This window comes from Calypte anna, chromosome 6 (genome assembly GCF_003957555.1).
Source record: "Calypte anna isolate BGI_N300 chromosome 6, bCalAnn1_v1.p, whole genome shotgun sequence".
NCBI classification, from domain to species: domain Eukaryota; kingdom Metazoa; phylum Chordata; class Aves; order Apodiformes; family Trochilidae; genus Calypte; species Calypte anna.
In genome coordinates this window covers 9,426,698-9,442,618 of record NC_044252.1, presented here as the reverse complement: position 1 = coordinate 9,442,618, position 15,921 = coordinate 9,426,698, and the positions used below count along the sequence as shown (strand labels likewise).

General features: G+C 42.9%; 1 protein-coding gene across 2 annotated transcripts in view; it reads left to right on the top strand.

Moving 5' to 3' along the window:
• ANK3 (ankyrin 3) overlaps positions 1 to 12,170 on the top strand; it is a 356,895-nt gene extending 344,725 nt beyond the window's left edge. The window contains exons 45-48 of one of the 2 annotated variants that reach the window (XM_030453512.1): positions 5,513 to 5,596; positions 5,721 to 5,780; positions 7,590 to 7,682; positions 10,781 to 12,170. In XM_030453512.1, coding sequence (XP_030309372.1) covers positions 5,513 to 5,596; positions 5,721 to 5,780; positions 7,590 to 7,658 — 213 coding nt within the window. In that variant the 3' untranslated portion in view covers positions 7,659 to 7,682; positions 10,781 to 12,170. The remainder of the gene's footprint in view (positions 1 to 5,512; positions 5,597 to 5,720; positions 5,781 to 7,589; positions 7,683 to 10,780) is intronic. The other variant, XM_030453513.1, reaches the window with a different exon arrangement.
• The last annotated feature ends 3,751 nt before the right edge of the window (positions 12,171 to 15,921 follow it).

Sequence of the window (15,921 nt, the reverse complement as noted above, 5' to 3'; positions counted from 1 at the left end):
ATCTTTGTTGGGTTTGCATTCCCTAGAATAAGAAAATGTTTTGAACATCTGAAAAACCTTGTCACAGGCTTCATAAATGTATAGCACTGCTGAGCTCATGCTGTAAGCCCCCCCTGCCAGCCAACAGCAGTAGAGGGGAGGGGATGACGGGGTGCTTGGAGACTCCTCTGGGCAGAGCTGCACATGGGATCTGCCTTGTTTTACCATGGCAGATATTCCTTACCACCTGTGGGTTACATTAACAGCACCTTGAGTAGCCTGCAAGGATAAAGTCTGGTAGCACCAAAACCTTGAGGATAAATTGAGTCCAGTGGAAAAAAGACTCTGCTGTGTGGCTTCACAGCTTCATGAATTGCTTCATTATCTTTGTTCTTATTTCCCAACCTGTTTTTCCTTTTGGTGCTGCTCTGCATTATTTCTAACATTATTATTTCCATTTTACTGCTACCTTAATTCTCCTTCCTGGCCCAAATATGCAGAAAGGCTTTTCTTTCCCCCAGAGGTATTTTCTCAGCAGTCCAAAGGCTGAGTCCTGTCAAGTGTTCAGCACTCTCAAGTACATTCCCATGGGATTTAACACTTCAGAGGGCTGAGCCCATAAAACCAGACAAGCAAGGACTGATACCCATTTCCACATGTAACAGGATCATTAGTAGTGCAGATGTTTTTGGGTTTGCTTCCTTTTCCCTCTTCTGTGCACATGGCGAAGTGATGTGATGGGGCATTGCAAAAGAAACAGGTTTTATGGTAGTGTAGGAATGCGAGAGAAATGTAAGAGTGCTGCCACAATGTGCACATTCAGAGCCTGATCCAAAGCTTCTTTTATTCAGTCATGACAGAAATCAATGTCTAATTTTTCATGCTTTTTCAGAAGTTGTTAAATCTTTCATGGGTACAAATTTTTGGCAAAAATTGTTAAGGAACATTCTTGCCAAAAGGCTTATGGTAGAATTTTGTAATGGAAAATAAAAGAGATTTCTAAGCAGGTGTTATTCAAATCTGATGTAATTTTGTATCTTGTATTTTTGCTATTTCTTAACATTTTTTATAAAAGATTTGTCTCTTTCCATGGATTTTTTCCATGAACCACCCCATTACTGATTGCCAAAGGTTTGGTTCAGCCTACACTGGAGGAGTGACACAGGAGCCTGAGCAGCAGTCAGTCAGTCAAAACTGGAACCAGCAGCTTCATGATTTTATTACTCAGAGAAAATTTCTTTATGTAAAGTGAAAATGTGGCCATCCTGTAGGTGAGACTAATTAAGGGCCTATGCCCCATGTGAGACACATGGGAAGCCTTTCCATTTGTGTATTCAGTTGGGTCCAACCACTTGGCTGCTGTCCCTGCCAGGCTGGAAGAGCTGCAGAACTGCTCTGCTCCCTAATTGCCCTCATCCTGTCTCATCCAAGGAGGGACTGCCAAGGTTGGAGCTGCTGACCTCAGTAAAATGACACAGAGATGCACTAAAACACAGATTACAAGTGCTGTTATAAGGTCTGTTCATCAAGTTGTCCTTACAACAAGCAACAGACCTAAGATCCAGCTCCCTATTTGCAGCACCATTTATTGTCAGGTCTCCTGGGCTTACCTGTTGTTTTGGTTTTGTATTTTTTTTTTTTCTTCCCCTCTGTCTTTAATAATATGTCTGCAAACAAGCAAGTACAGACTCAGCACAGGAGCAGGCAGAGTTGTGGCATCTGATTAACAAGGTCTCCCTGAGTAGGCAGAACTCACTAATGAAAATGACCTTAATGAAAGATGTTTGTTTCTATTGCCACTGCAATGGAGGCTTGAGACCCCAAGGAGACTGAGGCACAGCTGCTGTTTATGCATTACAAGAATATGATCTTGATACTGAAAGGATTAAGTTTTGAGGGCAGCTTAGGCCAGGAAGGGAAGAGGTCCGAGTGCTCTGTAAAGCTCCTGTTCCAATTGCAGTGTTACCCTTGATCTTTGGCAAAATTAAATATTTAGGATCTTTCCATCTCGCTTATTTCCATCTGCTTTTAAATTCCTTTTTATCCATCTGGGTAAGAGACTGCACCTTTTTGCTCTGCTGTTACAACAGCACTACTTGTACAGGAGGAATAAAAGGGACTATTATCTCTCTAGTAACAAAACAAACATGAAAGAAAACCCAAGCTCTGACAAATCAGCAGTGAACTTTGGCACAATACTGCAGCACCAACTGTGTAATTTATCTGGAGGTCCCTGGGAACACCCATAATCTTCAAATAACTGTTAAGAAAATCAGTGGAGCTGGTGGAAGGCTTTGAGGAAGCTGCTTTTTGCTTTTCCTGCCCTGGAGAGCAGCAGAGAGAGGATACCAGCTGGTTTTGGCAGGACTACACTCCAGCGAGCAGGGTGACATTAAAGCACTCTGCTTTACAAGGCTTCCTGGTATGTTCCAGGGCTGAGGATTGCAGACTGCAACCTTTGTATAGTTTAGTCCCAGGGATATAACTGAGTTTCCAGTAATTCCAGTAATTTCCAGTATTAAGTTCTTCCCCATCTTTCTGAAGCTTTTCATATTGTGACAGTGGTTTTGACTAGTCAAGGGTAAAATGGAGCCCACATAAGTATGATGCAGCAGAAAAAATTTTATTCTTTAGCTGCAATGCAGATACACCAGCTTTGTGTTTTAAAACAGCTTTAGGACAAGGTCATTTAATGTGCCACTCTAACCCAAAGCAGGTTTGAAATCTGGCAAGTAAAACTGCGAGTGGGTAAGGTGTTTTCTTCCTTGCAAACATCTATCTTTATAGCTGTTTAGAATTAGAAATGTCAGTAAATCAGATCTACCTCCTGCCAAATCTGAGCCCTCCTGCAATTTGTTTAACTACCCACCAACAAGAGAATTGTGAAAGCTGGATATCATGTGTGCTGACAGCTGAATATTTACAGCATTTATCCTTAAACTGTGCTAAAGTAGCATTTACCTAATTAAAACCCAAGATTTGCCATACCTTTCAAACCACATTTTCTTCCAGGAGACATTTTTCCAGGAGACAGTGCATCAATACATTTTTCATTTTAAAGCTGAACAAAGTAATTATCACTAACATCTTTTAAGGAACAGCCTTGCTCCTAGAAGCAGTATGTCAAAGGACCTTTGTTAAAGTACCTCTGTCAAAGGACCAGCACAACCAACCATTACTGGTGTGCCAGGTAGTCTGGTGGCCTTGGTAATGGCCACGTTGTCTTCTTTTTTTTCAGAGTTTTTAATATTGTGGCTTCAGAGATCCTTTTCATGAGGGCGAACCTCTGCATACTTTTGTGCTTCGTAGGGTGAGAGGGATGTCTTGGCCATGGTTCCCTCTGAGCCCATGGGTGGGAGGCCAGGAAAGAAATTGTGCAGCCAGTTCCCCATCTACTGTGCTTCTGAGTAAAGGATTAAGTTTTCAGGAACCAGTATTTCCCCCTGTTTCACTGTGGCTAGGAGACCCCACAGGTTTCAGTTCCCAAAACTCTTATATCCAGCTATCACCCTGCTGCTGCAGCAGCAGCCCCCATGCTGCTCTCATTTCTTCTATCTCATAAGAAAGGAAGGAGCAGGCTCTGGCTGGTGGGGCCCTGCTTGCTGAGGGGCCTTCCCCCTGCTCACAGCCTGATATCAGTCTGTGCTTAGGCAGGTGTGTAATTTCTCCTTCTCATGGCCCCTCAGAAGAGTCCTGGGAAATAAAATGTATGGGCCCAGTCCTGGCTCCATCTGAAAGCTTCAGCAGCTGCTTATTCTTCTGTGCTTCTTGTAGGGATGCCACTGTGCCTGGGCCCTGCAGACCCAGGTGTATCTCAGACGTAGAACTTCATCCATACATCCCTGTGCTGGGATGTCCACCTGGCCCACTTCTCTTAGTGACAGTCTGAAGGATCCAAGTTCAACAGGTGTAATTGCCTGTGAAAGTGTGGGGGAGAAGATATGTAAAATGTCCAAAGTGGTTTAATTACTTAATTATCAAGTGGTGATTTTGATATAGCTTTCAAAATTTCAAAAGCAAAAATTCTGCACTTTTAAATAATGACAAATGTTGGTTGGGAGCTTGGTTAGTGGCAGAGCTGCACTCTGCTTGTCATCATTCCCCTCTGGTTTCTGTCTGCTCCAATCCCTTTAAAGCTAGGAAAGGGGAAAAGCTTGGCTGTAGGAACCAGCACAGATGGCTTGTAAACAAAAGGGAAAGTTTATTTAGTTTAGAGCTTAGAAATAGCATATAACCCTAATGTTACAATGTACATATTGAAAAAGCTGCGGTTGCAGGGAAAATTATGTAAAAAAATAAACACGGCATCACTATATTTATTCATTGTAGAGCAGTGCCAGGAACTAGGTACTGTATACTCCAGAGTAAATAGGAATTCTATTTGCCATGTGCTGCTTAGTATGGGGAAGCATTATGAAAGCTTGATGTTGAGCTGTAATATCTTATTTCAAATACTGTTTTGTTATTAGTATTGATGTTTTGTACAATGTTTCTGTCTAATTCCTACCTCTAGATGCCATTATTTCCCTAGTGTTTGAGGGTGAGGGGATTAAAAAACGTTTTAAGGATTTTTTTTGTTCAAAGGGTTATTTATTTACATGTGGAATTTTTTCATGTGTAGGCCAGCTACATTATATTTCTTTATATGAAATGATAAGACAAATACAATGAAGCATCAAGTATAATGTTTACTTCAGTACCCAGGTTCGGAAAGGTGACTTTATGAGGTAAAATTGTCAAAATTCTTCTGGAACATAAGTTCATGACTGCCAGCAAGCCTTATACTCTAAAGCAATATAATTTCTTTATAATTTGGCCAATAATTCTTGTAGTGGCATTGAGTCATTAGCATAGCATTTAGGAAACTGTCTTTACATTTATTTATGCTGGTTCTATAAACTGCTGATGCTCCAAGCAGTGATGGCTGGAGGGCTGCCCATCTCAGTATGTCATGCTCCAGGCTGCTGAGGCTCCTGGGTAGGTCAGCAGGCAGTATCATGCCAGGAAAAGTGTCATGTAAGATATCTTTCTCCATTTTGTAAATGCTGAGAAATCTTGTCTTTTGTGTGTGTAAGATCTTGTGTTTAGCAAGCTATAGGCAGATCTGTCTTTAAATTCCAAATGTCCCTCATCTTATTTTGGTGTTAGATCATGTTTCTGTGTGCTGGGCACTGAGAAGCTGTTAAAAGCTAATAAATCTCCAATTAGAGATGATATCATGTTTTTGTGCCTCCATCTCATAGGATTTAGGCTAACCACATGTTGATTTGTTCAGAGCTTCATGTCATGAATTCGTTAATAAGAGCAATGTGCTAGAAGCTCACTTCAGGCTTTAAGGACACATTCTCTAGATTAAATGCACAGATATTGGCATGCTAAATGAGCAAGGCTTTCATACTATTTGTGTGACATCAAGCAATCTGTTACATAAAGTTGAAGTTGGCATGTGCTTGTTGCTTGGATTGGTGTGGAAATATTGTGTGGGTTTGGCAGGATATAGGTTACATTGCTAATCTTATAACACATTCTTTAGGGTGAGGAAGCAAAAAACATTCCTGGTGAATCTGTAACAGAGGAACAGTTTACTGACGAAGAAGGCAACGTCATCACGAGAAAAGTAATCATGAATTACATCACTGCTCTGAGTCTTTGCATTCAAGTAACTTCTTTTAACATACTTTCTCGCTTTAGAACCTAGGAGAAAAAAAACAACGATGCTTTTCATGTATTGCTTCCCACAGATCACCCGGAAGGTAGTAAGACGCGTTGTTATCCCCCATGAGAGGAAAGTTGGTGAAATGGTAATGGAATGGGGACTACCAGGAAATAACAGTAGATGCAGAGGGTTGTGTTGACTGCTAGAAAGTACTGCTAAAGGGCTGGAGGTTTGCATTTTAACAAGAAGCCTTGCCAAAGTGTGTTGCTTGTGGTTATTGACAAGATGGGAGGTGGGTAACGGGGTGGGATCTTTGTGCTGTGTGTGGGAAGGGGCTGTGTCAAAGGGTCCTGGCTGAATGCTGTCAGCACAGAAGTTCAAAGGTCTCTTTCTGCATAACAGGGCTTAAACCATGGGGTTTGAGCCTGTTTTTGACATCAACGTGAGCCGTGTCTGTGGGTATGGTAAATTCCTTGCAGAATTTGTGCCTTACAGCTGTAGGTGTAGTGTGTTACCTTGTCATCAGCCCAGAAGAATGAGCCACAGTCTGATCCCCTACAGCCTCTCACTCACCTGCGTAATACCCTGTGCTAGTGACTGAGGGTTGGCAGGACCCAAGCTATGCTATACTGTACAAGCAAACACCAACACAGGATTTTGGCCCTGGAAATTAAAATCAGAAGGCCTTCTGCAGGCCTGGACTTTGCCCAGCTTCGGCACCTCCAAAAGGAAGGGAGGGCAGTGGGAAGGGCAAACCTGTTGTGCCTTGGCATACCCCAGCCCCTCTTGCAGGACCTCTGGGGCAGAGGTAGGAAAGGGCAGGCTGTCCCTCAGCTGTCTTCTGTCCCCAGGAGGTCTCAGGGGGATGGGCAGTGCTTCTGTAGACAAATGGCTTCAGAGGAGCTCAGGCCTTGTTCCCCAGCGCATGGCCCTCAGAGGTCTGTGCTCCAGCAAAGTTGACATTGGAGTTAATGGAATTTTTGTCTAAATGAAAACAGATTCAGAAACAAAGATAACAAACATTCTTTACCTGCTTGTAATAAAAAACAAACAACCAAAAAAACCCACAACACAAAAGCACAACAATAAAAAAAGAGGGGTGATAACAATACAGAAAGGGGAGAGTTGGAACAAACATATATCCACCCTGTGTTTTATAGTCCTTCATCAGGAGAAAAATAAGCCCTGCCTAGCAAAGGGGAAATATTTTTCAATTTACTGCACCAGATTAGATTAGAAGCTACAGATAGTTACAAATATATCAATGCAGATCACCCGAAGGGTAAATTTTCCCAATAATAACACATAAGCAGATGCCTTTCCATGGTGTGAACAAGGCTTGTAATTATTGGAGTACTTATTTTTAGATTATTATTGAGCTTGTAATGAGCAAAGATGAAATTCATTTTGGAGTTTGCTATTTTAAAGACACTGAAACCTGCGCTGCTTATCACTGTCATTGGTTTTACTTCTGTACTGCTTTGGTGGTGGTTTTTGCTGGCTTTCTTCCTCGTCCCTTTACTCCAGTACTAACCTGCTCACTTCAAAGCACAGACACTGTCAAACATCGTAACAACAGGCGAGGCCAATGGCACTGGAAATGTCTGCTGATCCTGGCTGACCCAGGAGGCTGGTTGGGGAAGATGATTTTCATTGATGAATCCTGCTGCAGGGGCTCTCCCAAGGGATGCCAGCCGGGCAGTCTGGCTCAGGGGTCATCCTGATATCGTAGACCGGTGTTCTTTGCTTGAAGATGGTATTTCAGTCCTGTGCTTTTGCAGCTCAGCAGAGTGGATAAGTAGAGAGTGTGTTTGTTTGGAATGACGTGTTAATGTGATTTAACTGCTTTTTACTTATCCTGTTGCAGCAAAATGGAGAGCCTGCTTTGGAAGTAGGCTTATACTTATAAGCACTCTCTGCACGCTGTGTTAATGTTTATGGTTTTCCTTTAAAGCAGGGAGAAGCTTATAAAGTTAAGACAAAGAAAGAAGTCAGACACATGGAGAAGAAAAGTTACTCATGAAAGCTGAAAACCATCTACTGAATGGTCAGTGTGATCCATTTCCTTCCATTGCTAAATTTTTTTGTCAGCACAGTGCTGCACAGCATGGGCACTAGCACCTGGGTTGCACAGTGGCTTGCCTCTCACTACCTTGGCATTCATTTTGAGCTGAAAAGGTGGCCCTTGATCTTATAAGCAGAAAATGACCTTAAGTTTATATATAGAGACTGAGCTTTACTTCTTGGAACACAAAGCAAAGGAATACCGAGGCAAGTGTAAAACTTTGGGGAGTTTTACAATGTCTTGTGTTTGTAATCCATGGCACTTTCTGCTCTTAAAATTCAGCTTAAGCACAAGTGGTGAAGGAGCTGCACAAAAGTTAATCTACTGGGAATGAAAGGCTTCTGCTGCTTCTTCAGGCAGTTATGCAAGTCAAAGTCCTTGTAAGAGCCAGTGAAGTGTCTCAGTATTTGCCAACAAATAATCATTACCAACTGTTTCTTGAGAATTTTATTGATCCAGCGTTAATGATTGCAACAAAATGGCAGCTGACACTGTCAGGGCTTCCCAAACTAAAACCAAATGCACAGACTAAGACACCCTTGCAGGGACTCTCTAAGGGTGTCTGGCAGCACTGTGAAGCCAGAGCCTGCTTTGTCTCAATCACAGAGCTGCAGTCACACAGCAAATGTGCCTGCAATTGTGGGAGGAGCCAGTCTGTATCTATCAATACCAGTCAGTCAGTCAGGGCTTCAGGTGCGTATGTTATGATGTTTATGATGTTATGCTTATTCCTACTCAGAACTTTTCTTAGCTCTGGTGCATTTAAGGAACCGGGCAGAGGAAGAGTTTATGAAATTGCAAGTCCACGTGTTATCCTTTTTCTATGCATCTGGTGTGGGACTGACTGTAGGATTTAAGAACAGGATAAACAGGACCTGGAAAACATACAGGATAGGGATGTGGAAGTAGAGAACAGAAGCAGAGTCTCTCCTGAGTCACTGGACCCTTCCAGTGTAATGTAGCCCGTGAAGCCATCTGGTCATACAGGCTCTCTGTGTGTATGAGGAGAGCTGTCAGAGCCCAGTGGCACTCACTGGGTGGGATCTGCTTAGGGCATTATGGTGGATCAAGCCCTAAAGAGTGAGACCTGCAAGGCAACTGGCATGCTTTCAGCATCTGGGAGCCACCTACTGCATCCACCTAGCACAGCCACTGAATTCCTGCTTTTATTGAGAGCCCTCCCATGTGTGCTAACAGAAAATACTGCTTCACGTGGGTTGCTGCTCAACATACTCATTAAAAAATTAATGTTTTGTAAAGGGAGGTTATAATGTAGATATGTCTTTCTCCTTCATGGAGCTCAAGGGTACAGAAGGAAAGCAAGACAAAGGGATGGTGCTGCTGGTATGAAATTGTGCCCTCAGTTGGCTCCTGTGCTTCTCCACTGTCAGTCTGCAGGGGGAAACCAGTGGTAATTCGTGAATTTGAAGACACTGAAGGCAAGGTGGGGCACTGAACCCAATCAGCAGTGCAGATAAAGAGCCTGCTGGTGTAAAAGCATGGTGCAACATACATAGGGGATAAAAGAGCAGCATTTCATTTTAAAGTAAAATGGCATTAATAAGGCAGTTCTTGCCTAATGTATGAAACCTATTCTGACCTTGAGAAAGCCAGAGTTGACTTCCTCAGAACCAGATTTGTTCACATGACTGCTGATGCATTTCTCCTGTGATTTCCAGTAGGCAACTCTTCCATGCTGAAGCCCCTGAGAAACTCAGAACAGTCTGCCTTTGATAATAAACCTGTGCTCAGGGGGAAACTTAGTCCCATAATATGAATCTCTGTGGCCCAAACTTTGATATAAGTATGACCAAATCGTAAGCCCTGTCAACAGTCTTCTGAAAACAATTTACTTACATGCAGAAGCTGACATGTTTGCTTGGACAGGGAATTCTGATAGAAACCAGTTTGTTTTGTGATCTCAGAGGACAAAAAATTCCTTTGGGGAGGCAGAGGTGTTGGCTTTTCTTTTGAATGTTTGAAAAAAAATCAAATCAAAATATTTGCTGGATTTTGCTGTAAAAATGCCTTTGTCATTATTGCAGATAAACCAGTTGTGAAACACAGGTTGAAAGGAAAAGCCAAGAACTCTTGCATGCAATTCTGCCGCTTGTGCGAGCCGGCGTGACTGCTGGGATGTGAACAGGCGGCTTTTAGCAGCAAGACAGATTTATGACAGCTGTAAATGTGGGCAAGGACAGATTTTTTGTGGAGAAGGAGAGTCTGAGCACTTTTGGGGAATGCTTATGGACCTGTGACCTGATTAGTAACCAGACATGTCCATGCCAGCCTGAATCCTGCGGGCAGGGCACTGTGCAAGCCATGCTCCCAGGCAAGCTTCCCTGAGCCCAGGTGCTGGGGAGCCTACAGGACTTCCAGTTCCTGTTCCCTGGTGTATTGGAATTTCTGCTTCCTGCCTCCCTGCTGCAAGGCACTGCTGCTGTAACACAGATGTAACAAACTTGCTGTCCTTTTGTGCATAGCTGCATGCCTGGTTTTGGATAGGCAAGACAGCAGGAGCTGGACTCCCTGTCTCTTCAGTGATGCTCACGTGTGCTTGGCTGGAGATGGGGCTCCTCTTCTTCCCTTTGTCCTTCACAAAGCCTCTTAAAGGCTGGGCTTTGCATCCTGGCTCTCCTGGTCCTATTCCCTGGGCGAGTGGCAGAGGTGGATGTGCAACGGGTACAGGTTTTACATCACTGTGGGAATGGCTGCAAACAATAAACACGTGCTGTGATAGCAGCAGCTCTCTAGTTTTGGAGCTGATGCCATTTCTTTGCTACGGAGAGTACCTGTTCCTTGTCATCATCAGATCTGATGAGCTGAGACTTTATTTGGCATGATGAAATGCAGTATGTTGCAAATGTATTTGTAAATCAGTTCACAAGCAATGTCGGTATCTGCAGCTGCATTTTCCCTTCATCCTGCTCAGTTGATGTCATTACCTAGGAAATGTGTGATTTATCTACTGCAGAACCCCATAGTGCCAATTAGAACTTTTCTGTTCAGTCAAGAAAAGGCATGAAGTTAATTCTACCGAGACACTCTGAAATGATTTGTGCTATCTTTTCTTTCCATAGGACTGTGTGCTTCTACTGCCAGTATTCTAGAGGGACACTCACAGAAGAAAAATCAACAGGAATTAAACATTCACCTATAAAAGTGTGCGTGTGTTTGCTGCTTCCACACATTAACCGCATGGTTTTTATGCAAAAACAAACAAACCAAAAAACCAAACAAAAAAAGTTAATTTAGCATGAGCCAATTTACAGAGCATGGAAATTCACGTTCATTCACAGGATTGGAGGGTGCACAGTTACCAATGCAGTGTATATACAAGACGCCGTGCTGTTAACAGCTTCTTTCAAGCAGTTTGATGTCATCTCAAAAGAAATAAATTCCTGTGGCCAGAAGGGATGTATGAAGACAAAATGGTTAAACCATGGAAAGACACTAAAATTACTAAAATCCACAACAGCTCGCCTTATTTTTCTTGGACCCAAACTGTCAGGGTATAAAACACTACTTGTTTCTTTTTTAAACATCAATAGTTTTGCTGTAAATAAATAACACTGTATAAATTCTAACAAAATAGAATAAATGTTGATAAGGCACTGCCTTTTCGATCACAAACAATATTGCAAATGCATTGAGCAGGCTAGGTGTCTCAGATGGCTGCACCTACAGGGATATTCTGGGTGTATCTTCACAGATTCTTGTATATTAGCAATTATAATGTTTGTATATGCAAAAACGCTAGCTTGATTTTAAAAAAATCTTTAAAATCTGCTGCAAATTTAAATGATTCCCAAAATGAGGAATTCTGTAGTTCTGTGAAAATTTTTCTTCAGAGTACTAATATTTTGATGCATGTGTTTCACCTTATTTTGATTAAATCTTTTCCAGTTTTGCAAACACTATTCCGCAACATGAAAAATAAGATTTTATCTGTAAACACAAAGCCCTTCATCTAATATTTGTTGCTGTTGCCAATTTTTCAATGAAATTACCTAAAACCCATAACATATACAGTAGTTGCATTATGGGGAGGGGGTGCTATCTGTTCTTGCTTTATAACGGGGGTAATGCTTGCAGCTTTAGAAGTGGGTTGGTGCTTCAAGGAGCACAAGTTTGGGATATTTTTAAATGAACTGAAGAGAAATTATTAGCTAATAGACTGGCAGCACGCTGTAAAATTATTACTGTATTGTGTACTGGCTATAAGATGTAGAATCTTTCAGTAAGCCAATCATCTGTAATCATCCTAGCAGTGTAATATTAGGTTGTTAAGGCTGCTGTGTTTTAAAGGGCATTTTTATTTGGGTTTTGGTGAAATACTTTAATTTGTTGATTATATTCATATGGAAACAGCATTCATTGATAATAGCTCTAATTACATATGTATGAAAACAACAAACACTGGATGATCTAGTTGATTATTTAAGCATAAAATAAATTGTGTTAAAACTCTTGGATAATGTGTTTCTGGCAGTATTCTTGTACCCTATAGATGTGCAGCTTCACAGGGCTCGCCCTTAACCACCTCTGGCTTTTTGCTTCTTTTCCTCTCGATTTCTTTTGTCAGATCCACCTCATCTTCCCAGTGTGTCAGCCCATCACTAGGCAGGCTGTTCCCAGGTGGGAGAAATGGGAGGAAAATACAGAAGCCAGCACATCCTCAGCAAAGCTAAGGAAAGATCACCTCCCTGGGATGCAGGAGGCTTCCTCAGGTGTGGGGAAAAGGACCTGTGCAACAGGGGTATGTGCAGTGTCTTCTCCAACACATGTTAACACTGGACCTCTTATTATTTCTTTTGTCCCTGGAAAAATGCTGCTGAGAGCCATTTTATCTCCAGCATGTATCAGACCAATCACCAGCTTCCTGCAGTTGATGAAAATAAATTGTACATCTCCTGTATATTGTGTGCACTTTCTGTATATTGTAGGGGATGGACACAAATATATATCTCTGTGTAGATGTATATACACATATATATATATATATATGTAATGTGGCTAAATTAAATTCTGTAGGCAGCATAAGTGCACACTCACTGCTCTGGACCACAGGCTTCTGCTGTAGTGCAACGAATAACTTTTAATACTTAGGATTCAGCTTTAGAGGCAACATGAGGATGATGCATTTTGCTGTAGCTTGGCACCTGAGGAAGTACTCTGGCTGCAGATCCAACTCCAACTGCTGCTTGTGATCTGCTGACCCATGCAGGGACTGCTCCTCACCTGGGGTCAGTCAGCAGAGCTCTTCTGACCCTGAGAAGAGCACATGGCTTCAGAATGGAGTGACAGGCTGGTTTGTCAATGTTTCTGAGTCATGAGGGCTGCCAGCTTCGGAAGCTGTGGCAGTAATGAAGTGGTTTTCATCATCTTAGCAGCCCATCTGTGTGAAATGTGCAATCCGCATTTTACCCAGGTCAAGTTACTTGCTGGTACAGTGTGATGGTTCAGGTCCTTACACCAGAGGATCTGGAGGGCAAATGCCCCTTATGCCACTGGAGAACAAACTCATCTTGTTGCAGGTCAAAGTCCAACAGCAGTGATCAACCTCCTGGAGACCTCGCTGTTCAGATGCCTCCTTCCTGCTCACAAGTACCCAGATGACCTAAATGAAAAAGGGTTTTTCTATAAATGGTGTGCAGATGTGTATATTTAATATTATATCACAATTTTACAGTTGGAAGCAAAGGCCGCGGTGACCAGAAGCAGGAAGGCAGGAACAGCACTGTGAAGAGCCTCATATCACTTCTCTGTAACAGCATCCAAAAGGCAGCAATTTGTTTGACTCATCTCTCTCCTTTGCCTGGTGCTACGCCAGTGCCTGATGCTGACGAGGAAGAAAGCTGTGATTGTATCTGGAAGAGTAGTTCTGGCAGAAGCTCTTTTTATGCAGATGGAAAAGCGTGGTTGCCAGCAGAGGTGACAGAGCTCCTGCAGTGCTGGTGATTTATGCAGCACCTACAAGCTTGGGGAGTTGGTCTTGACCATGGCAGCAGCAGTGAGCAGCTGCTGCCTCACCTCAAGCTCCTGAGGATGCTTTTGCAGCAGTGTCCAGCTGTGGGTAGTGCTCAGAGCCTGAGCAGGCTGTGACCAGGGCAGATGTGCTTCTCAGGCCATCCAGACAGGGCATACCCTGCCGCTGGCACCTCCTTCCAGCTCCTACCCTACAGGGTGGCCATATGAAGCTTTGGTACAATGGAGCTGGTGAAGGTAGGGCTGGGAACTCTAGAGCTGAATTTGCAAAGTTTGGAATTGCAACATTAAATGTTGCACAAACGGGATTTTCTGGATGTTGGCTGGTTTTGTACAGAGGGTGTTGATTCCAGCAGTAGCTCAGGATATCTGGGAAAAACAAGGTTGAAGCATAAATAGTCATTTGTGAAGGAAAACAGAAATCTTGCCAGCACTAGCAAACAGTACAGGCGATTCTGAAGTGAGCGAGGGCTCTGTGTCTAAATGTGCACTTTTGTCTTTTTGTCATATTTCCTCCAGTGAGAACATTCCCTTAGAGGCAAAATTGTAAGTCATGGGACTTTTATTGCATCTATTAAAATAAACTCAATTGCTAAATACGGTGTTCTTTTCATCCTCTGATATTTGATTTAGCACTACCTAATAATAATGCTGCAGATTATCCTACTTTACTTTTCCCATTTCTGAAAGAATATCAGTTACATTTTATTTGTGGCCAGTAATAGTTTTAATGTCTGAAATTCTAAGAGCTCCCATAGTGCAGAGCTGACATAAGTGGGATAAATGGCAGTCGCTTACAAGATTGTAGTACCCTGCTAATTAATGCTAATTTCCTGGGGGTTGTTTAACATGGGCTTTGTAGCATGGGCTGTGCAGGAAATTGAGATGTGCTTTACTGAGAGCTGCTGCATGAGGCAGCACCCAAAAATACTCCCTGGAAGGAGTTTGTAACTCCTATGGAAGTTTGTATGGAAACAAACTATGGAAGGAGTTTGTAACTGGCGCTTCTTTGGCTCAATCGAGTCAGTAAAAATTGATAACACTTCAGCCCATCCGTGGCAGTTTTATCATGTCCCCTGTACAATGACAATGACCTTGGTGTGAGCAGTTTGGGCTGGAGGAATGCGAGTGCTGCTGCCCTGGGGCAGAGGGCTCTGCAGGGGCAGCAATGACTGCTTTGGGGCAGCCCTTCCACACCCCCTACCCAGAAAAGAGGTGCAAGCTGGAAGGCTGAGGCTGGTGCAGGGATGCTGGGCATGGTATTGGCAGGGATTTCATTTTCTGTGCCACCTACATGCATGGTGTAAGGAAATGCTACCACCCAACCATTGCATCCTTCACTGTGGAGATGTGTGCTGGGATGGCCAAGGGGCAGCAGGAGGGGCTGGATGCAAACAGAACCTTTCTTTTCAGGGCAGATGCAACCAAAATGGGGCTGGAGGAAGAAAGGCTCCTGGCTCAGCTCCCTGCTAGCCTGGGAGGGAGGGAGGGGAGGAGGGAGAGAAGGAGAGAGGAAGAGCTTGGTGATAGTGAGAAGGAAGATATTCACTTTGTTGGAAGCACAGTGTTTAGCTGATGGAGACACAGGCCTCAGGGTAGGGCCACAGGGATATGGGAAAGTTAGACCCATCCTGCTACGAAGTGCACAAGATAAAAAAATAATCCATTACTGGGAGAGAAGAAGGTTAGTGAAGGACAGAAAAATGAGCTGCTCAAAAAAAATCTGTGTATGTGTCACATTTTTCATAACTGCTGATGCTAAAAACAGTATGCTAATTGTGCATGGCTTTATTTATTTGACCCTAAATCCTGGAGGAAGGCAAAGATTTATTATAAAAGTTTTATTGGTACTTTTCCCATCATGGTAATGTTCAATTATTGCAAGCCATTTGGGCTATAAAACAGCAATGCACAGCAATCCCCTGTTCACCAGCTTCATTGGAAGGCTTCCAGAGGCTGGATATTGTTATGGTACAGCCAGACCAACAGAACCAGCCTGGTACAAATTCTGAAAAAAATGCCCATGAAAAACAAGGATACAAAAGCAAAGTCCCAGAGCTGAAGATGTGTTAGCTGCTGGCTTGCTACTGCACCACAAAATTTCATGGTTAGATACCCCATCCTGATTTCATCAGAGGTTTCTGATGAAATAATTGTTGGTCAGAAAAGCAAAGCAGCTTGGCTTTATTTTCATCTGAATTGCTTGTTAGAAAACAGGTTTTATCCTGCATCA